General features: G+C 39.7%; 2 protein-coding genes across 4 annotated transcripts; one reads left to right on the top strand and one right to left on the bottom strand.

The window, feature by feature from the left end:
- Positions 1-1,982: 1,982 nt before the first annotated feature.
- Positions 1,983-15,336, top strand: c15h10orf71 (chromosome 15 C10orf71 homolog). Of its 2 annotated transcripts, none has more exons than XM_076974908.1 (2): positions 1,983-2,065; positions 4,721-15,336. In XM_076974908.1, the coding sequence occupies exon 2, from the start codon at positions 4,844-4,846 to the stop codon at positions 14,639-14,641; it is 9,798 nt and encodes a 3,265-aa protein (XP_076831023.1). In that variant the 5' UTR covers positions 1,983-2,065; positions 4,721-4,843; the 3' UTR covers positions 14,642-15,336. The 2 variants fall into 2 exon arrangements, with proteins under 2 accessions (XP_076831023.1, XP_076831022.1); XM_076974907.1 differs by lacking the exon at positions 1,983-2,065 and adding an exon at positions 2,505-2,951.
- Positions 15,337-18,589: 3,253 nt separating this feature from the next.
- Positions 18,590-23,530, bottom strand: drgx (dorsal root ganglia homeobox). 2 transcript variants are annotated; one of them, XM_076975083.1, is made up of 7 exons: positions 23,135-23,530; positions 22,854-22,956; positions 22,176-22,276; positions 21,819-21,920; positions 20,108-20,277; positions 19,871-19,983; positions 18,590-19,407 (listed from the first exon to the last, which is right to left on the bottom strand). In XM_076975083.1, exons 2-7 carry the CDS (start codon positions 22,909-22,911, stop codon positions 19,079-19,081), a joined length of 873 nt encoding a protein of 290 aa, XP_076831198.1. In that variant the 5' UTR covers positions 22,912-22,956; positions 23,135-23,530; the 3' UTR covers positions 18,590-19,078. The 2 variants fall into 2 exon arrangements, with proteins under 2 accessions (XP_076831198.1, XP_076831199.1); XM_076975084.1 differs by having other exon boundaries at positions 18,590-19,404; positions 23,135-23,527.
- Positions 23,531-23,676: the final 146 nt, after the last annotated feature.

The raw sequence follows: 23,676 nt of genomic DNA, 5'->3' as shown, positions 1-23,676 counted from the left end.
GCAGGAGACTTGTCATCCTGTGGGTGCACTTGGCACTAGTTAAACTCATTTGGGCCACTCATGAGGCAACAGAAACCCTCCCCCATTAAATCACTCGCTCAGTTTGCCTGTTTATTGGCTCGGCAATTAGGGCAAATTATTCTCAGTCAATTGGTTTTGTAATTATACTGTTAGATGTGCAGAAGACCTGTGTACCATTACTATAGCATTATGAAGAGGAAAAAAATCCTTTGTGAAAATGGAGATGTCTAACAACCCACATTACTTACATGAAACCCCACACCGCCGCAACCCCCACAAACTCTTACAGTACACACCAGATGAAAATTATGACTTTTATGGTAGAGGGCTTGAAATTCTTCAGCCTTCAGATAATGTAGCCAAATAATGACTTTAATTTAATACCGTGCCGCTTAAAATTAATGCAGCATGGTAAATGTTAATCAGGCATTATCAGTCTAAATAAAGGGAGCACATCCTATCCAAACCACAAGCACTGCACTTTTCGTAGGTAAGACAGTGATGTAACAGAAGTGCTGCTGGGATGGGTTTGTTTTTCATTGATCGCAGTACTTTAATGAAGGCAGACATAATTCCGTCCTCCCGAGGGGAAGTAATTTAGCTCAAGCTTTATTTACGAGAAGGTGGAGTCTGATTAACAAGTCGTGGACCAACTGATATCCCTGATGCAATCAATATCTGTTACCCACACTGGCTTGATTTGAAGCATCAGGCATTAATTCGTCTCAGTGGCTTTTTGCAGATGGGCTTTGCAAATAAATAAATGCAGCAGATATATGAGGAGTTAAATACTTGTTATGAATAGTGATAAAGCTGGAGAATCAGGTCCCGGATCCGGAGGGTCTTCCAGTGTGACTGCAGTCTCTGCATCTGCACCTTTGTGACTGCCATTTCAAAACATCTCCTGCACCGTGTCATTCACATGTTCTCTGCAGAATAATGGGTGGAATTTAGCTGTGACCAAGATATTATAACAGTTATGCTATTATGATATAATTTTATATATATTGTAAATGTAAATTCTACTATGAACTATCTGAGCTGTAAGTCAACAAACTATCAATCCATTTGTTAAGATTAATAAATATTATCTAATGAAAACGTTTGGGCCAGTTACCCCAAACCATATCAGGCACCAAAATAACTCTGGTGGTAATTTACTAGTGCAGTTTAATTTTAATTTTATTACTATCTGGCAAACTAAACCTTTGTATTATGAAATATGTTAGGAGCTGTATAGATTCTTTCACACTTGCTGTAAGTTTGTGCCAAACATACACATAGAGAGAGAGAGACTGAAGAAACCCTCTGAATGTCTGCACTTGTCCTCTTCTTTGGTCTTTATTTTTCTTTTGTTTTAGTAAGTGATTTAAAGTGTGACTAACGCATTCATTGACACATTAAATGTACTGAAACTCTTCATATATCTTTCTATTGCAAGAGCTAGTGCCAAGCATATTGAAAGAGTTGTGCACCTGTAAATAAAGTGTACCAAGTTGTGTACAGACAAAAAAAAATGCCCTTTTTTAATGCCTTTAAAAACACATAAAAGACTGCACAGCTTTTACCAAAACCACCTCCCACCTCATTCTTGTAAAACAAATGCTTTTCATTCTGACAAGTGGTTAACTCAGTGTAACTTTTCTTTTGAGAGTAATGAATGGTGCGTTCAGTTTGGGTACAGCTCGCTGTACACCAAAGGCCTGGGGCACTCTGTATTGGGGGGGGGGGGGGGGGGGGGGGGGGGTTGCATAGAGCAGTTAAGGCAGGACGGCTCCGGTGAGTGATGACCCGGCCTGCTGCTGTTTCCCCCGTCCATGTGTGAGTGTCTGTCACTCGTGGCTTGACAGCATTTGCACTGCAGCCAGGACTCCTGGGAAAATATCCACTGCCCCCATCTCCTATTATAGCAGTGCCTGAGCGCAAAGCATGACCGGGGGCAAGAACACTTGCTGTTAGGGGCCCTTTGGAGTTGGAATGACTTGGGGGGAGTTGGCTTGAAGAGCTCCCTTCTACTGCCCTGTGACTCTTCTATTACTCTGAGGTAAATGAGCACAGAGAGAGATTAAAGAAGTTCTATAAAATCCCATTCAATTTATGGACTAGCCAAATAAATGCCACAAATAACTGAAGAGGACTTTTAGTTTAGTGAAATAATGTTATGCTCTTCTAGTGCACAGAGTATATCAGGACAATAATAGCATTTTAAAACTGCACCACTGGACTTGTACTGACTATTACTATAAACACAGTAATGACTATGTTTATGTTTCAGATTGTAAACAACAATATCATCTATTAACAAATCAAAAGCACTTCTTAATCGTACCAAAAAAAAGTGAGTCACACTTATTAGTGAGGGAGCAGGGAACAGGCTATTTTTACTTGTGAGCACATGTGCCCAAGCCCAAATACATGCCAAGCATCACAACAACTCCACAAGAGGATATTTGTTTTTACTTTAAACAACTCCACTTCATTGGAACTAACGCCTTCAACCGTGCGCAAAGGTGAATGTGACAACTAATGTCTGAATTTGGAAATAGCCAAGGGCCACGTTTGTTTCATTTGCTTTGTCACTTGACACCCAACGGTTATTTCAATACATCTGCTAGACTTCAGCCTGCGCCGAACGCTCACACAACTCACTCCATGAAACCACTGCTATTTCTGTGTGGTTCCTGCCACGGAGTCCTGACCACGGTCCCCTCTCCAGTACAGCAGGGGTCTGTGTAGTAACTGTACTCTTCTCTTTTGTTCCCTTCCTGAAGACAGCAATAAGTATTACTAGAGAGTGAAGCAACAAATATTTTACAGAAGCCTCCTTTCTACACATTTCTGGGTGCGCTATGGAATTTTTGGTGACTAGGTTCTGTTTGGAGAATCAGAAACTATTGAACTGCTGAAAAGATGGAATACAAGGCCACACGGTAGGAACAGAGTTCCTTTACACCTTCTCCCTGATGACACTTTTACTCATTTCAATAATACTTTTATATCTGGACACAAAATAACTTGATCATTACAAAAATCTGTTTAAGATCTAATTTTAAAAACCACACTATTCCACTTTGATGAAAAGAAAAGCAAAATGAAAGGGAAAAAAAAGTTAAAAGAATGAATGAAAGAAAAAAAAATACAACTGCATTTCAGATATGTGCTTCCCCGTCACTCCCTCAGTTATTGTTAAGCACGAGCACTATTTGTAGACATATGTTATCACATTGTGAAAATTAGCATGCATATTCTATTTTAAGTATGGCTTCAAGATATCAGGTTTTGCCAGAGACATGGTATAAATTGTTTGGTAAAAATAAACCTCTCCCCACAGGCAGTATGGGTCAATCAGATAATCAATCAGTCAGTACACTGTAGACATTGATAAAAGGCTTTTCTTTATAGAAGAATTGTTTGTTTTTAGTGGGTCTTTGATGGCCTGTACGTTTCTACCAGGAGCCCAAGATGCACAATGAAGTACTGTGTACATCCCACAACTGTGTGCAACTGTGTGTAACAAAGCAGAGAGCTTCATTTATCAGTCTGCGTGCAGAAACAGTGATGAGTATATTCAGTCGGCTACTCGTACTGTACATGGCTTAGTAAACATTTATTCACTTTAAGTGTGCTATGGCGGTGCTGGTGTCAGTGTGCTAGCCTACGCCAGGTGATAAAAGAGATCTGTGAGTTATTCTGGGTTGTGTGTATGGGCTCTGCCCAGCAGCGCAGAGATTAACAGTAAAAGACGAACGTATTATTTGCCGAAGTTTGCAAGACAAGGTGTACGAAAAGATGTCAGGAGCGAATTAAATTCGATTGGGACAAAATGCTGAACTATGAACAGGTGCAGCTTAAAAATAGGTCGATAGTTTATTTATTTAATGATATATGCTTTCAAAAATTATATGTCAAAAAGCACAATAATAAAATATGTTCGTAACCATAATATTAATAAAAAATGGAATCTGTAACAAAAAATAAATAAATTACTATTAAAAAATGTGCATCAATATGCCCCTGTATCTTTATTAACGTCTGCCATATATTACTGATTTTTGTATGATTATTTTGATATAATTCATTTGCATTTTACTTGCAAATTTCAGTAAAATGCAGAAAGAGATAGTAGAGGAATAATTTCTGTCTTGGTTTGAAAATTATTAAAGGAACTATTTTTCTTTAGTGTTTCCTTTAGACTTAAATGTTTTTATACTTAACACTGACATAAATATAGGTAAATTTATGTTACCATGTAAACATTTTTAATTTAAAAAATGAATGTTGAAGTCATCTAATCTGCAAAGAAATATTTAAATACAAGTATTGTTAATGTGTAAAAAGACATGTTCATATGTGATTCATAGCTGAAATGTCTTCCTACTCTAGAATAAATTCACGTGATGCAAGGTGCAATCTTTCTTGTGCATAGCAACAGCATGGCCCAGTTACCCACATGGTAATGATCACATGATAATATTTGAGATGTTGTATTTTGGGAGCCCCGTTGTAAATGTTTAGTTTGCATAAAATCATTTAAGACTACATTTATAGCCACCCTGATTATTTACTTTGTCAGCAAAAGTAATTGAATCATCATCATTTTGAGACACGTTTATTAGTATTTTCTCAGAAAAAAGGAAGTGTGTGTCTATAATTCCAAGCCTGCATACATGACTGACACTACTGTCTGCTTTCATCGCAGGAAAGAAGAGCAGTCTGATCACCTTCTGAAAGGTGAACTACTTAAAAACAAGACCCCCTAAGTGAGCAATCTCAAAGACAGATAGAGACAACTGTGGCCTGCTCATGTGAGCGAGTATTTGAAATGAACTGTCTGGAAAAGCGCCACTCGGGCAGACGGGGGAGCTCGCGGGGTCATCGCAAGCACTCCAATGGCTTCGGTGACACGTCGCGGGCCAGAAAAATCATGGACGAGACAGACAGGGAGGTGAGCAACCTCACCGATCGAGCTTTCAGGAGTCTGTGCATCGGCGAGGAGGCCGTCTACAACGACTCGGAGATCTCTTCCCCTACTGCACGCCACAAGGCCTTCGCTGAAGATCTTCAGAAGAAGGAGGTTGTGAAGGCCTCCTGCCAGGAGACTGCATCCTATGGTCTTCAGTCCAGGGAGATGGAGAGAAGGACTGAAGTGGCTTCAACATTCCAGCAGTCCTGTGCGGATGATTTCAGAGATGAATGCTTGTCTTATATGAGCAACGGGTCCGTGGAGGCAGTGTGGCAACATCAGAGGAGCACATCACGAGTAGCATCCCTCATCAAGGCTTTCAGTTCAGGAGACGGTTACCATAGCGCTGGGGATGCTGATGTTGCACTTTCAAGGGAGAAATCAAGAGACTGTAATGAGTCGTGGGACAGATCAGCTCTGACATGCATTCAGAAGAATCTACCAGAGTTCCCTTCTGCCTATCATCAAAATTTTAAGAGTGGCCCCTTTCAGTCTTACAGAAATCATTTTCATGCATCTGCTGCTTCTGTGGTCCAGATGCACACAGCAGCGTCTCTTGTGAAATCCCCCCAAAACAGCTTCAGTGCACTGAACACAACTAACTTTTTCTTTCACAGTGAATTCAGTCCTTTCCAGTTGTGGAATGATTATAATAGGTTTCCATTTAAACGGGAGGAAACTTTAGGGTTTGTGTCAACCAGTGAGTTCCCCAGGTGGTACGATACTCATCTTTACAAAGAACTGACGGCTTCACACAGGACGTCAAGCTCTCCGTCTGAAGGCAGGTGGTTTAACAGAAGAAAGATTGATAACTTTACTGCAACTCAGCGCTCCAGGTCCACAGTAATACAAAAAGCCTCAGCGATAGAGAAAAGGTGTGAGTCTGAGATTACCGCCAACTGTCCCCCATGGAGAAAGAATAATAACTTTATGAGAAATAAACTCCCAAGTAATCGGCCCTCCACTGTCTCACCAAGCAATGAGAAAATAAACAGGGCAGATTCTACGTTGTTCTACCCTAGTAGACAAGCACATGACATGCAACACAAATTAGGCAATGTGGGCCACAATGAGTTTTCCAGCAATATGACACCATTCAGCATCACGCAGCTTCTCACACCTGAAATTCATGGTAGACAAGGAACTGAAACATCTGAAATACTGCAATTTGCACGTACGCCCACTGTTCCAGATTGTTCCGCTCAGGGTGACACGGATATGAAATCATTGCATGATGCCAAACAGCTACGGGACAGCTACAAAGCCAAAGCATCAAGTCTATTGTTTAACATCAAAGACAATAAAAGAAGAGTCAAAAGTACATATAGTCCCCCTAAATGTTCTGACATAACTGACCAGAATTCGCATCCTTCTGAGCTTCACAATTTTGGATCCAAACTTTCGGATACCGCTGTATCTCAAATGACAACTCGGCAAGACTCAGCAGCACCTGGCCATTTAGAACATTATAATCAAGTCCAGCACACTTATGGTCTCTCCTTATCCCAAACCGTGGAGCACCGTGGAGAGTTTGCTGATGGATATCATCATAATATGGCATTATCATCCTCCCAATCTCAGTATGGAGCTGCTAATTACAATATTCCTCATGGGGAATCAAAGGGTAACTCTCTGCACCCAAATAAGTTTTCGAACAGGGAGAGTAGGGAGTGTGGGTTCTCACCACATGTGCTTTTGGCACAGAATCAAACACCAAAACATTCAGAGGGTCACATTTATGACCCTAGAAGAGCACTTAGCTCTACAAGGCCAGAAATTGAAACCGTTCTTTCCAAATCACATCCACCAGCACACTCAGCACAAATGTCAGAGAAACAGACGTTAAGTAGGAGAGAAGATGTTGTTCATTATGACCACCAAGAGAAAAAGAATTTTGTGAGAAAACAAAGTTATGGGTATAATAAAAATGAGTTGTCTGCTGAAGAAACACTTTTTTGGAAAAGCACAGAAACGACAAATATCACAAACAAGAAACCTATTGATGGCAGTGAGATCAAAGATCCACTGCCCTTCAAAGGAGAGATAGCTGCACTGATAGAAAAGGACAAGCAGAGAAAAGCCAACGCTAAACAATACTTACCTTTAACCAATGACAGCTACACCATGGGGAAGGAAGCATATGTAAACAAAGTGAATGAGAACATTAAACAAGGGCGGCTTGCCAAAGAGGAAGAGGTGCATGCCACAGATATCTCACAAAAATATTCATACACGGGCTCGCAAATGAATCCTGTAGGCCACCATCCAATAAATCCACTCGTGGCATCCCAAAATTTGTATGAAAACCCTCTGAACAAAATGGCTTCACCTCCCAGCAAAGAAGCAAACCTTAACAAAGGCTCAAGAATTCAAAGTGCACCAAAAGATGAGGTCTGTCTTCAGATAGACATGAATTATCCAAGAACTTCTGAAACGGATTGTAGTCGGAGAACACAATGTCCCTGTTCACTAGAGACAAAACAAAAGAAGGAAGGATCTGCCATTTATCAGCCGTATAAATATGAGCCAAACAAACAGTGGTATATTGCAACAAGTGAAAACAAACAGACTCAGGATGAAGTGTGCACGCCAAGACAACTGCAACAATCAGATCAATCAGGTGAAACAAATTACACACGCTCCATATCAGAGCCATCTTATATTCAACAGCTGAGTGCAAAAAGAACAACCCAAAGAAATGTAATAACAGAGGAGAGATCCAGGACTGGGGAACTCAAGCCAAATTACCCTATTAGCCCCAAGCAGACATACGCAACAAAGCTTGGGGATATGAACTCAGACATTAACAAACAGAACTTTCAAAGTACCGAGGCATGCAATGACCGTTCACAAACAAGAGAAGACAGATTTAACATTAATGACATCCTCTCTATCAGAGACAATGAACAAGCAAAGAGACTTAGAGAAAATAAACACAGTCTCAGTGCGTGTGAAGCAACAAAATTAGAAAATCAACCATCCACATTTACTCGTACAGCTGAGGACAAAGAAGCTAACATGGAAATATCTCATATGAAAGAACAAACACTGCTGGGTCAAAACTCCTGCTACATACTAGAAAAAACAAATATATCATCTGCGTGTATCAAAAGGGACTCACATGACCCCAATGAAGGACTGGTAAACATTGGCACAGGCATGAAAGGCAAATCAGGAAAAGACATATTTATGAATAAAGAGAATGATAGGATCACATCAAAAGTACTTTCATACAAAGAAAGAGGCCAAACAAAACAGGAGATACTCACATCAAAATTGAAAGCACATGCTCAAAAGGAGATATCAGCAATTAAAGAAAAGGGTCTTGCTAAGCAAAGTATTCCATCTAGAAATCCATTAAAGCAAAGCACAGCTGGAAACTATGAAAAGGGCCAGTTGAACCAAGGGGTCCTGTCTCTAAAGAAAGAAATTACTGCAGAAAAACTAGATCATCTTTTCCAAGACATCACATACTCGAGTGTCACTTTATACAAAGAACTAGCAAACCAAGACAGTGATGTTCCAAAATATGAACCTCTAAAGGAGCAAGACATGAAACTACCTAAAAGAACTTCTGTCTCTCTGGAAGAAGATGCCAACTCGGGCAAGAATACAGAAGCAACAAAAGATGACAAACTCATCACTAATGAGAAAATATTTGGACAGGTAGATAAAAGGCCTATAGTGGTAAAAACTGGTGAATTCCAGGATATTTCCAAGAGTTATCATCTCCAGTCTCTCACACAATCTACTGAGAATTACCATAACAAGTGTGGCTCAGGTAGTCAGGATGAAGGTTGTACAAATGCCAGTGCTACTGAGGATATCACGATACTCAAGAAAGGTCTCTCAAGATCTCCAGTTCTCATTCCTCTCAGCAAGGAAGCTTCTGTGGTCAAGACAGACGATCAGACTGCTTCTCAGCCGGAAATACTGAATAGTAAAAGTCAGACAGAATGTCAAATGTTTGCTTCAATGCTAAATAACAGTTCAAGATGTGATCTCTTAGTAAAAACAGAAACTTGCAAACCAAACCCATACAAGAGTTCAGAACATGTTGAACCCCATGACTTCTCTATTAACAAAACAGATGAACTACTCTTAAATGTTGAGGTGGATAAACATATTACTAGAAGTGATATAGCTGGTCAGACGGACACCAACCTGCAGGTCGAGGAGGAAGAAACAGCCAGAGAAGACAGGGGAGCCACAGAGGAGAAACTCCATCATGGAAGTAAAAAGAACACTGGGAAAGGAAACCCTATAAAGGAACCAACTGAACATTTTATAAAAGCAAGCGCTAGCCAAGTGACATCTCCATCAGAGTGGACGAAGTTAAAGAAAGAACAAGTCTCTGTTGACACAGCAGTGGAATCTACAAATACTGAAACTGGTCATTCTAATCACAAGGCAAGTAGTATCAAAGACAAGTTAAAACTCAAAAGTGCAGCTGATTGTGTCAGTACTAATGAAACAAATTCTACAGAAATAAAATCACCAAAGATGATTCATTTGGTATATGGTGAGCACATTCCAGAAGCCAAAGAAAAGAAAGAAGAAAAAAGCCCAGAGCAGTGGGCCAAACATGACACTGAGCTGCAGTCAGAGAGCACGACTAAACCAAATGAAGACTCTTCAACTCAACAGCTTCACCACACTGATAATCCTAAACTAAATGCATGTGAAAATACACATACAAACAAAGGATCAAAAAATCAAACAATCACAAACTCAGGTAACCAGAAATATATTCAAACTGCTGGAGTGAATGAACATTGTTTACTAAAAGAACCTAAACAAAATAAATATGAAATACAACAGGATGCCTGTCAATCAAAGCAGGAGACAAGCAGCATAAACAACCCAGATAAACCAATGACACCTGGTGTAGTAAAAGAAAGAAACAATCCAGAGCTTCAGGAGAAACGATCCATGCCTCAGACACTACAGGGAAAAGACAACCATCAACAGACAGAGAATAATGCACGTTTGGAAGAGAATGGTACAAACAGAACTAATAGCAATGTAAAACTTACAGATGCTGAAAATGAGAAGTCACATGACAAATCTTACACACCAAATGTTAGCACAAACGATCATGATCATGAAACGATGAGTTGCCCCGCAGATAAAGGTGCAGACGTTATAAATGCGGTACCTAACAAACACATCATTCATATCCCTAGCAAGGAAGATGATGAACCTGTAGATGAGCCTGTGATATATAGCATATGTGTGTCAAGCCAATCAGAAATTGTTTCAGAGGAGGAACCAATCATCTTTACCATTTGTGTGTCAAGCATGTCTGAGGCAGATAATCCTAAAGCAGAAGATACTGTAAGTCATAATAGTTCTGGTCAAGAACAGCTTTCAGTAACAGAGGTAGAGAGAGAAGGAATGTTTGGTAATATAAAAGAGGAAACTGAAAAAGACAGAGTTGAAAGCAAAGCAAGTGAAATCAAGGAGGAAACAGTTCTGATGGATAGCAAAAAGTCTGAAAAAGAAACAGCAGCAAGTAAATGCATCTCACCTGCAAAAAAAGATAAATGTGATTATAATAGATCAAGTGAGGTGGGCAATATTAGTTCTTATGAAAGCCTCTCGGTCAAATATGGGCTTCCCACTGGAGAGAACATTCATCTCAAATCAGGACAAAAACAGGAGCATAAAATGCACAATGAAAAAGAAGAACCCACCAATACAATTTCACAAAAAGTACAAAAAACCAAAGTGGCTGATGGCCACACAGTGGATGTTGATTACGCAAAACATCAAGGATCAAGAAAAAAGGATCCAGGACAACTTTCTGATCTTCTAAAAGCTAGCGAGGAAAACAGTGAGCAAAATGTTACCCACGTGGCAGAAGAGCGGGAAGGAACAGCTGGTGAAGGAACCTCCCAAAGATCTGCTGGAGTCATGTTAACATCTGAGAAAAACCTAACAGATACAAATCAACTCATTTCTGAAAATGGCAGAGCACAAAATAAACAGGACATTTTGGTAAAACCAAAGACACCAATATCAAGTGTTGTGCCAGTTTGTGAATACAGCCAGGACACCAAGTGTTCTATCGCCCAAAAGACCAACATAATAAATGACGGTGATAATGATGATCAACTGAAAGAATGTATGGAAGTCAGAAAGAAAGTACAGATAATGGATTCTATGAGGGACACAGCGAAAGAGAATGAGAATGTCTACAGAGTGGACAAAAACGCTGACATGATCATGAAAAAATTGAACGATAATCAAAAAACTACATATGCTGCCGATGGAAATACCTCCACAAAAACCAGTAGGACCTCAAAACCATGTGGTCCATCACATGAAGATATATGTAAACACACACCAGATGTAGCTCCAGTTCAAAACAGTCAGAAGGCAATTAATGAAGCAGTTAAGAAAAAATGTGTACAGGATGAATGTGAAAGGGATACAATGAGAGTAGAAATACTAAACAAAGATACAACTCTAACCAAAGACAGCAAGTCTTCACATGATAATGGAAAAGACTTTCTCAACAAAGATCAACTCGCTGAGGAACATGAGGAATCCAAACTCAAGACAATCAGTGAAGCAAAAGGTAAGAGGGACATTATTATACAGAATATAATCCCCTCTAATAACCAGATGGTAAAAGGAAGTCAAAGTGTTAGTAAGAATCTAATAGAAAATGTGTCTACTGCCATGAAAGCAGATCAGAATCTTTTCAAAGTTTCAAATATATCATTGGAAGAGAAACACTTGCCTAAATTGGAGCCTGAATTAAATAACCCTATAGAGAAAGTCCTAGAAAAGCACTTTGTTCAAGATAAAACAATAAAGTCAGACAGCATAAGTGGCAGATGTGTTTTGTCGCCCAAGAACACAAATGAAAATGTCCAAAGTGTATTAACAAAAGTCACTGGAATAAAATCACCACCTAGCATCGACACCACAGAGGACGATGCCAAAAGAATGAACAATCAAAAATGCAAAGAGGAACCATCACCCACATGGGGGAAGCGCATGAAAAAAGACACGACCTCAGTGAATACTAAGGATAACACAGAGAAAGCATCATCTCTGGTTAAAGTTGGGAATGAGACCCTATGTGAATCAAATCAAAGTGATAATCGTTTAAAGGAAGAAGCAGTCCATACAGCCAAAGAGGTGAATTCTGAGGACGTTGACACTGGCAAGCTTCAAAGAGACAGTGGCCAAATAAAAACCGATGTGGTGGTTAAAGATCACAGTGGCAGAGGGGAAATGGGAAACAGTGGAGAGACTACACAAGGAAAACATGATGATCGCGTTAATGTATATCAGTATTATCCAGGAAAGGGGTTTCTTCCAGAACCTAAAGGACATGTGTATGGAGAACCAAGCTCTGCTCCATCTCATCACCATGACACAGCACTTAAAACGAAAGATGGCAGCCTCACTAAACCAGGCATTACGCTGAGGGAGAGGAAGTCAACTAGGCCAGATATATCAGCTTTAGCGGATTACGCTAGGCTAAGAGTCATCTCTGCTGAAGATGACAGCATGAGTGAAAAGGACTTACTGCAAAAAATGGACACCCATCAGAAGTACAATCTCATGGCTGTGGAACCACAGAAACGTTTGCAAGGAAATTTGACAGTGACTGTGGGAGACGGAGAGCTTACAGCAAAAAAGTCTGAGAATCAAAGTCAGATGACAAAGCCTTCACAAGTTGAGGAAAGAGATAACCTTTTATTTCATAGAAGCAGAATTACAAAGGAAATGCCCGAGGGACACAATCAGCAAACAGTCCAGAGTGAAATCACTTCTCATCCAAAGCTCTCTTCAATGACAAGAAGATCAGATGATAGATTATTTGCTGGTAAGGAAAGACACAGCACCACAGGGAAGACACTGACAAATCAGATGCAGCCACACAAACCTTTGAACGAACAACTCTCTGCATACTCAAGAAATCATGTAATCAATCAGTCCCAGAATCTTCAAGTCACACACACTGTACTATCACAGAACGCCCTGTCCAGATCGAGACAACCAGCTAATGCTAAAATGCAGGATATGGACGTTAATGCTCATGTTAAAAGTCCAGACTCCTTATCACAAACCTCACTGGGTGGTCAACATCATCAAGAGAACCAACATACAAGGAATCCAACAAATGTCGTACCATCAGTAACAAGTGATGGAGGGAAGATGGAGGAGCTGCAGTACTACACTGTTAGTGCCATGGACAGTGAGCCAAAGCCGAAAGATCTACATGAAACCTTTCCAGGAAGGCACAAAATGACACCAAATAAAGAAGTAGCTGAAATTCCTTCAACAAAGGCACGATCAAAATCCTCTTCTCCAGCAATGGGAAAAGCTGTTATATTTAGAGTGAAAGATAATACCGTCAGGACTTCTCCTGTTACTAAAACCGTGATGCCACCTTGTCGCAGATCTTTCTCTGACGAATTCAGGATTGGCTCTCCAAGGGAAATGTGGAAGTTCTCTGAGAAGAATGAGCTTGAGGACAATCACAAGCCTGGTCCTAAAGAGCCTTCCTGCCCTCCTGTCCGGCATGAGCCAGCAGTGGCTTCACATCGACCACACGGACAGAGAGAAACCCGATCGCAAGGCAGTTTGCCTTCAGCAGAGCTCACAGCTGCAACAGAACCTATGGGCTACCTTAAAAGGCGCCAGCTAGGTGAGGATGATGACAATCGATCAGTCGTCAGCACACTCTCAGACGTGGAGAGTTTGGCAGCTAGCACAATACTTACAACAAACAGTATAGCTTCACACACCTTTTATAACGAACATAACAGATATACCAGTGCAAGGCCAGCATCAGCTTGCTACGAAAGGCCAGAGTCAGTCTGCTTTGAAAGGCCCGAATCATCCTGTAGTGATATGAGGCCGCTGGGCAAACCACCCACTGTTCCTCCTAAAACAGAGAAGGCCCTTCATCGTGCTAAGAAACTTACTTCTAGAAGGATCAAAAAGACAGAAGCTAAGGCAACATCTGATAGCCAAGAACAGTCTGAAACCAAGTGCATCCGAAATGCCTCTAGCTTGCCCTCTTCACCTCTGGAGCTAATGTCAACACATCACGCAATGCACGCGTCCCCCCCTGTATCACACTACCACGTTGAACCTAATTACGCATCTCCTGCACAGAGCATTGTTGCTCACCCTTTTCCAATGACTCAGAGAAAGCTCTTGCAAGATCCAAACTCGGGACAGTACTTCATGGTGGACATGCCAGTGCAGGTCAAGACAAAGATGTTTTTTGACCCTGCAACAGGTAAATATGTCCAGCTTAATGTGCGCCAGGACCCCCCAACCACTGTAGCACAGCCACCATCTGTGGAGGTGTTGAATCAGCCATATTTAGTGTACTCTGGCTTCCTGCCCATGCCTGTCTCCTCCTTACCTTCACGGAGGTCATCATCGCAGACGTCAGCACCAGGTACTGTTACAGAGCAGAACATGGCAGGAGCAAGCAGTGGAGCACAGAGACAGCCAAGTAACCCCAGGAATGCCCAACTGTACAATGAGCCTGTGCATAGAACACGTGAACCAACCAGCAGTCAGTCTGTGTACGCTGGAAATAATGTGGGCTTCACACAAAGAAAGACAGACATTATAACGATGAGGGAACTGGATGACTTTGTCATAGAGAACACATGACCGTTGCTGACTGCCTAGTCTTTCTAAAGTAAATATTTGTATGTACACAAAAGTAAAAAAAAAAAAAAAAAACTATAAATGTATATCTGACCTATTTTATTAAGAACGTATTTAAAGAGTTCGTTAAATACATTTTGCTGTTTGAGAATGATTTTTAAGGCTTGTGGTTAAACTGACATATTTTTTGCAGATCTATCGCTATAGGAAAAGCAGAGCTATTTATTTTATGACAGAGATATTTGATAAGCATTCCATTTTTAATTGTTTAAAAAATTAAGCAGTATAAATGTATAATCTCACAGTGCCCCAAGTCTTAAATAAGTTCACCTAAAGAGGAATTTGTAATATCACAATGGAATTTTGTCAAGTTCTTAACATCTAGCCCCAACAATAATGCTAAGATTCACTGAACCATCAGACAAGAATAAGTATTAACTAGACTATAATAGATGTCTATGAAGACTATTCATAGACAAACGTTATGTATTTTAGATCAATCAATTGTGATATAGTTGTAACAGATTCTTGGACAGACTTTACTTTATCTTAGAATAACCTTGTTTCCACTTGTCATTGTAGAAAAATGGACTGAATTCACTAGAATTGGATTAGAGCTTACTTAACACTTGACATGTGGATGATCCGATATATTTATTCACCTTTGCCAAATAAATGTGCATAAACGGTATACAAACTCCCATTTGTTAATATCATTGTTATGGTTAAGTCAAGATCTTGGCTCCGTTTTTCTACACAATATTGTTTGACATTATGCATGAAAAGTGCCAGACCTGATTGTGTTCACCTTTGTGATATAGTTCACGGCCTTTTAGGTGGAACTAAACTACTTTTCTTGTGGTTTAGCAGATCATTCAGTAATATATACATGTCAATAATGACCATAGTATTATGATATGTTGCTGTATATGTCAATACCTCTAAAAACAAGGAATATTTGTAATTTACATATTTCATAGATTTTTGTTTTCAGTGGTTTTTCTGAAGCACCTAAGTAGCACAGCAGCAGTTTAATAAATACAGATTTGATTCAAATGTGTTTCAAAACTTTGTTACACAAAACATTAATATAACAAGAATCACAGGTAGCTGGTATTCATTACACAACCTAAGAGAACAAGCATTGCCTTGTGCAGAGCCGGAGTGGCTAATCGGGAGATTCGGGAGGATTCCCGATGGGCCAGCTCATGTCAGTCTCTAGTTTGGGCCGATTGGGAGGGAAAAATAATTTTGGGCCGGATTTGGGCATGAAACTCCCGAGCTGAAAAAGTGTCCCACTCCGGCCCTGGCCTTGTGGTTATGACAATTTCTGCCTGCCTAAATGTTTAGATTTGCTTTCTGTGTGGAGAGATTATTGTATCTGCACAACAGGCCACTCTAGTGGCCCCAAATAGTACTGCACCCTGCGATGTGATTCCACATGGTAGAACAGGTGCTTAACCTTGCAAGGTGATTTTACAAATTAATTCTCTAAAAATCTAAATTTAAAATAGATTTTGTACAAAACATTTAAAAGAAATGTAAAGAGTCCTCCATATTTACTTTTTAGAACACAATGCACTGTACTGGCTTGTATTAGCTTGAATGAACAACCATATATAACAATAATAAATCTGACCCCTTTCTCCATATAAGCAATTAATGTCTAGAACAAATCTCACTGAGACACAATTGCTTGTACTGAAATTATTATTATTATTATTATTATTATTATTATTATTATTATTATTATTATTATTATTATTATTATTATTATTCCTGGAATGACATTAGGAAGGATTAAAAGATTACAAATATTAACAGCATAACCTCTCAGCTTTATCGTTTCTATAGATGAACCCAACTGACTGAGCTATTGGTCTTCAAATGCAGGTATGAGCAGTCATGAAACATACATACCATCCTTATCACAGTCTGTGCAGTAGGTCTACATCTCAATATAGACAGAGTTCTACTGTTTGGATAGGGCCTCACTGACAATGTATCATTAATGGAACAAAAGAACCCATTAACATCACTGAAAAAGAATTTGAAACAAATGATTTGAGTTATAATTTTTTTAGGTTTGCTTGGCTAGTTGCCAGCTAATTTGATATAACAATGTTTCTCATAATAGAATGAATTACTGCTGAAATGTGTATAATAGCACAGAATAATCAATAATCCACATGGACATTTGAGTGTAAAACCTCTCTAAAATATAGCTTACTTAACAACTCTTGATTGTTTAAACTGTAATAACCCATTTGCCCTGTAACTAAAATTATCATTAACAGACTATTAACTGATTATGTTCTCAAAAATTGTTGCTTTCTCAAAGACATACAGTGGAGTTACTCAAACAAGAAACATAATCAGCTGATGTAAAGTTAAAGTGTCTCTCCTGGGGAGCAGTGTCCTGTATCAGCATGTGTTTCAGTGTAGAGCTGAACTCTGTCTGAAGCTTATTAAAAGCTTGAACTTTGATCTTATTAATTAATTAATCAATTAATCTATCTTCAAGATTATATTTTTTACCTTGTTGACAAAGTCAGCCTAAATGATCCTTTCCAGTGCCATCATCCGGCAATGCCATCAGTAAAGTGATTTTTTTTTCATGGCATATGAATGGCAAAAAAAAAAAAAAAAAAGAATAGTGTTTATCTTTTAATATTTTACAAGAATGTCACTGTATGCAGTCCATAAGCCATGCCATTTGCAATGTATACAGTTCTAGTTCATATTAACAGTCTGCTTTTTCAGTTATGTGATCAGTTTGACTATTTGGAATTGACAAACTAGTATAAATCCTGTCTTCAACATTTATATGTTGAACACACACACACACACACTCACATTGATAAAGCAACGATAATGCATACTGCTAAAACATACAACTTAGGAGTGTTCTGCCAACATTTCTGACATTATCTGCCATGTCAGTAGGGTGTCGCAACATGAATTATTAAAACAGTACTTTGTGATGATACATAATTCCATATCAATTATTCATGCTAATGTGTGTGTAGTTTACTTAATTGTGTTATTGACTATCAAAAGTAATTTCCTGAAAATCCTCAAGGACATGAATTTAATCAGTTTAAGTCCTTTTCATATGCAGTCCTATTAAGGGTGCTACTTTCACGTGCCCAAAACTTAATTTCTGTGCTTACATATGAAATTTAGTAATGAAAATTATGATCATCAATATGTCTATTTAGGACATAGTCTACAAAAGACTCTTCGTGAATGATTATTCTAACATCATTCTCATTTTTTATTTTGTAATGATGTGCAATCTTTTGACATTTCCGAGACCTCACAGTGATCCTCACGCTGATATTTGGCTGCATTATGGTTTCTAGGATATCTGGTAAAAACCTACACAGTTGAACCTAAGCCTACATTTTCACATATCATTTCAAAAAGTTTCAAAAGTTAATTCATTGGTTTAAAATGATTTATATGGATAGCTGATAATTTACAGCATCAACCAAGAAAGCCCTGATACACTCCCTGCCTTGCAGGCCCTTCACGAGCAGTCTGACACGTGCGCTCCACTCTCCTAAGCAGCATCATCTCGGCCCAGCTCTGACTCCGCTGTAAAGTGGCTGTGCATCAAACGAGAAGACGTCAGTGGTGTAGCTTAAACTGAATAAATAATAAGACCACCCATCGCTTCCGCTTTCTAGCTCTACCTTTCGTATACATAATTAATCTCAGCCAGATGGCGTGAGCAATAGGCAAAGGAGATGTACATGGATGCCTACATGTTTAATTGCTTCAAAAGAGGGAGTCAAAACAGGACCTGAGTGAGAACACTCACAGCCTGGCACGAGTGATGACACGCAGCGTCACGCAGTGTATTATAACATCATCAGGCTAAACTATCGAGGCTAAATTGCTTTTCCATATCATATGCCCAGATAAGTCAAGACAACACAACGGATATACATATAATTGCATATAATTTCATATTAGGTCATTTATATTAGTGCATGGTATATTTTTACATTAGGAAATTGTTCTTGACACAATGCAATTTCTAACATCACCTGATCTCACAGTATACAAGGCAGTATAAGCCCTACATCAAAGTGGTTTAGAAACGAGAAAGATTCACATTGGCAGCCAGGGTAACCTCTTCCAGCAATCTGTGCATTCAAAATCTGTCCACCATCAAAACCAATTACAGCGCAAGAACTAAACGGGCAACATATTGGTCATAATAATGAACAAAATGTAACGATGATAGATAAATTACAATTGAATAAATAGTTTAATGCAAACACACTCAAATTATACAATAATAAAATACAGTGAACACCTTGCCCCGCATTGCACATCAGTGCACATGTGGTACTGGGCAGCGGACGTTCGTTATTAGATGGTAAATCCTTATATCCAGGCAAAATGTGCTTTCTGAGCAAATGCAGTCCCTTATTTCTTATCCGGACCCTCCTTTGGACAGTGCAGTTGCTTGTCAGGGGTCGTCCCCTGACTTGGGAGCTTTGAGGAGCCAGAACTAGGACTGGAGTCTCCATTTCCAATGACGCTGGTGCTTTGACCCAGGCCCACGGCAGGTCCGACCCCCACCCCAGGTCCGGCTCCCAGCAGGTTGGCTGACTGCAGCAAAGCTTCGGAGTGCTCCCTGGCCTTCATACGCAGAGCGGCCACGCTGGCGGTCCGGTTGCTCTGACATCCATAGGGGGGCAGGAAGGACAGGCCCATAGGGTCAGGCACACAGCAAGAACACAGCGGGCTTCCTGCTTAAGACACACACCAAGAAAATATGTGTAAGAGGGAGGAAACCTCAAAGCTAACAATCTTAGTATTGTAATCCACACTACACCAGTCTTTCTTAATGTGCTACTGATTCATTTTTTTATGTTCAGTTTCAAAGGAGAGAATCAGCCGTTATGAATAGCCATTTAAAAATAAACACCGCATTCATAAGAAAAGAAATGACATACTCCATACGTCAACAGTTTCAATTTCGGAGTACAGTTTTGATTAAACCCAGCCATGGAGCAACCAAACTAAGGATCATTTAATACCAAACCATTTAATTTCAATATGAATGCTATTTGATGTTGTAATAATAAAGAATAACCATACAGTGCTAATTGAACCGTACATATAGTAGCACACAAAACACACACTGCCTTTTATTACTAGCACTATTAAAATGCTTATATAATACCCAGTGTGTCCATCACACATATATCTTACCTTTTAAAGTTGCTACTTGGGACAGGGCTTGGGCATACGTCGCAGTGTTCAGAAGAGTCCCAGGCAAACAGGACGGGAAAAAAGGCCCCCCAGGACCAACCGTTCGGTGAATGCTGCACGAGACAGACAGCAAGGGGGAGACGCCCGTGAATCTCGCATGAATAGGCCCCATCATGCAGTATGAAGTGTATGAGCTACTGTGTGCACCCTAAACACTGTATCAGATCATCTGCCTACTTCTGCTGGGCTTCCGCAGGCTCCTTCTTGTTTCTGCTCTGGTCCACGGGGGACTGGTTGAGGGTTCTTGCAGGAGGAGTGCCATCACTCATCTGCTCCTTACTGCCCTCCTGATCGGAGCTGCTTCGTTCCGTTTTCCGCCATTTTGCCCTGCGGTTCTGGAACCATACCTGTACAAAAGGTGTGCGATTTATTACGTTATCATAAACAACTCTTCATCACTCAATTTCTCTCAAATTGATTTGTCTTCCAGTGTCTGGATAATCTAAAAATGGCATTAGTTAATTCTTGGAGCAAGATATTTATTGTGTTTACATCCACCGACTCTCCTAATGTATTGCTGTGCTAGCGGTCAGCTGGCAGCACCTGACACACAGACTTACTTCAAACTTCATGAGCCCAAATGCTCAGCATATGCACTGAAGTTCTTGTATCTTAATTGAATGAAGGTCATTGCCTATAACAACATTTAATTGAGCAATTTTTCATTATCATTTTTTAATGACTTCCTACTGACAGTCTCCCAGCTTCTGAGAGAGAACCATGATGAAGTCGTTTATTTCCCTATTTAGTGATTGTTTGACAACATCAGATTCGATTAAGTCTGTGCTCTCTAACGCATTAATCATATTTGAATAGGAAGGGGGCATAATGGAGTCATATCTCCACTGCCTAAGCCAGCATTGTGCAAAGGTACAATGATGTCAACAGACCAACAATAAGCCCTGCACATATAGTGTTCACTCAGCACAATAGGAGACAACTGTTTACTGGCAGGACAACAATATTCACAATGTAATTGTGGCAACATTATCTCACCCTAGCACCTTCCAGCTAGAAGTCATGATCCCCTAGCACTGAATGGTCCATAATTGCACCATTAATCTCAATTTGCAGTTTGTTCTTAATGCAACGAAAGCCAATTGACACTTTCAGAACGGGGGAGCACACAACACTACAACAAAAAGAAAATTTATTTCCTAATAATAATGTAAGTTTAATATCCCTGCATGCTGCAACTGATTCATGTTCAGATTTAATAATACGAATCTCGTAATCCGATTAGGGCGAAATAATTTGTTTACAATCCCTAATTTACAGCAGCGAATTCCATTATCGCTTTGCAGTCATTGGGTTTAAGCGATAGTAAGATGACCCTGGGGAACAAATGGCAAACTATTATATTTCTTACAATTAGATCTGCGCTCTCGAGGAAACCCAAAAGCAAATACGGAATGCAGGAAATAACATACAGGTCATATTGGATTTAATTACACTTGGACAAATTTATAATATCACGAATGTTTGCAAGGCACCGAAACACAAATAGGAAGGTATGTTGTGAATGCAGCTTTCGCTTTGAGTCGGGGCATTAAGGCCCTTCCTAGCACTTTTAGTCGGTGCATTTAAAGGCCCTTCCTGCATTCTGTTTTGTGAAGCACAGAAATGGAATAAGCGTCTAAGTAATTTTTATACCTTAGAGACGCGGACAAATTAGTGTAGAACATTATCACTAGTTAATTATGAATGACCGATTAATCAACCTAATCTAATATTCCACATTATGTTGATGTTATTAAAGTGCACCACGGAAATGACAGAGTGGCTTAATTTACTGTCTGTAGCCAAACGTGCTTAGAAGACATTATGGATTGCTATTCGTTATCTTTAGTTGGGGATAGTGCGAGTGAACCGGGTGCATGTGGGCTACCTGGACGCGGGCCTCCGTTAGGTTGATTTTCATAGCCAGTTCTTCTCTTGTAAACACATCTGGATAATGTGTTTGTGCAAAAACTGCCTCCAATGCTTCTAACTGTAAAAACAATAATACACGTCGGCGTATTAAGGCTGTCGAAATTGTACACACATCAAGCTTCTACATGCACGACCCACTTCTTCCAACATCTGTTTAAACGCTTATTTTATCCTGGTCAGGTATGACAGTCGTTCAGGCAGTGACCCTATATATTTAAGATGTGTTTAAATGTCAGAACATGTTTAGTGTGAATAAACCCAGATGCAGCATCAACCACTAATATCCCAAGAGTGTTTAGCAGACATTGCTTACCTGCTGTAAAGTGAATGTTGTTCTGTTTCTACGCTGTTTCCTCCTTAGAAAGCCATCATCAAATTCTCCAGATCCATGGTTTCCAAATCCGTTTGTGTTCACTGAAATTGTAATCCAGTTTTCATTTTAAATCGACATACATGAACAGTAAGTCATTTTATGTTTGTTAATCGCATTTAGACTTACAGTTGTTAGCCTTGTTTAAAGTTTATAGTTATTCTTTCAGCCGCGATGACCTGCTATATTGCCCAGATGATTTTTAAGAGGCAGTTTTTGAGATTTGTAATTGGGTAAAAGGTTCAATTGTGCGATTGACACCTTGTACAATGAGGAACTGTAGCATCACTAAAACGATGAAAGGCGTGACATGTGACATCTGTGCCCATGTAGACGGTAACAAAAGTCTTTTTTTGTTTTGCCTCGAGGGCAGTAGTAAAAACGTTATATGAAAATGTCATGCCGCTTTTTTCTTGTTTAAATACATTGAAAAATGAAAACAATATGGGCTAGATTCGTAGGAGTGTTGTATTTATTAATCGTATCAAATAAAGTGTTCTGCACAAGACAACATAATCATTCTAAAGATATTTAGGCAAATAGTTGTTAAAATTGAGAAAAGTATTTTGTTTACTTGATACTAATGTGCTGGAGGCAACATCTGACACCAGGTGAACTCACGTGTGTTGGTTCGACAGCATTCACCCTCCAGCTGTGGCGGACAATGGAAATAAAACATGCTGCTTGTCTGATAAAATATCCAGACCCGGAGTAGACCTTCGTGCTGAGAAACATAATACAAGAATGGGAAAAAAACTGATTTATAATTTGCGATCGTTTTGAAACGTTCAACTTACCAGATAAGTGACCTTGAAAACTTTAGACTTCAACATCAACCAGAGCAAAAGTCCAACAGCTGTATGTCCACACAGTATTAAAAAAGAAAAGACCACCATTCCTACCTGAGCGGTTCAGTGATGGAGAAGTAGTTTGATATGTTAGGATCTCCTCTTGTGCTGCCTGTGTCAATCTCTCTGAACGATCTGTATTCACCTCCTCTCTCCCTCTTCGCACACCAGGAGGGAGTGACCAGATGTCTTTACTGCTGCCCACAGAATGCTTAAGCTTTCAGCACTTGCCTTTATAATCTTTCGCGTAACTGGACCTAATCTGATTATTTCCTGTGTTGACTTCTCCAAGTCGTTTGGATAGGTCCGCCCGGCACACCGAATGACACACGTGGTGGTGAACGTCAAACTCTCAACGGCATCTCTGAATTGCAATGTGTACCTTTACTTCGCCAATTGCTCCGTGTTACGTATTGTTATTCCCAAATCATAACCACACACGCTTGGTGCATTTTTTTCCACAGTCGCTTTTTATATTAAAAATCCAGATGACTGTTTTTGGATTTTAAATTGGCTGTAAGACCAATAATTGCTCGTTATATGGGTTAAGGGTCCACTTTACGCGGGGATCCACTTGCTGAGCGCTCGTACGTCCA

The sequence above is a fragment of the Brachyhypopomus gauderio genome, chromosome 15 (assembly GCF_052324685.1).
Source record: "Brachyhypopomus gauderio isolate BG-103 chromosome 15, BGAUD_0.2, whole genome shotgun sequence".
NCBI lineage: Eukaryota > Metazoa > Chordata > Actinopteri > Gymnotiformes > Hypopomidae > Brachyhypopomus > Brachyhypopomus gauderio.
This window is presented reverse-complemented; position numbering and strand designations above follow the sequence as displayed.

Bases quoted from the DNA above. Each gene is read 5' to 3' on its own strand.
- drgx (XM_076975083.1), bottom strand. From the start codon at position 22,911: ATGTTTTATTTCCATTGTCCGCCACAGCTGGAGGGTGAATGCTGTCGA. The intron at 21,921-22,175 runs GTAAGCAATGTC...TTGTTTTTACAG, and splicing joins CAACATTCACTTTACAGCAG to TTAGAAGCATTGGAGGCAGT. The intron at 20,278-21,818 runs GTAGCCCACATG...CCTTTTGTACAG, and splicing joins TAACGGAGGCCCGCGTCCAG to GTATGGTTCCAGAACCGCAG.
- c15h10orf71 (XM_076974908.1), top strand. From the start codon at position 4,844: ATGAACTGTCTGGAAAAGCGCCACTCGGGCAGACGGGGGAGCTCGCGG.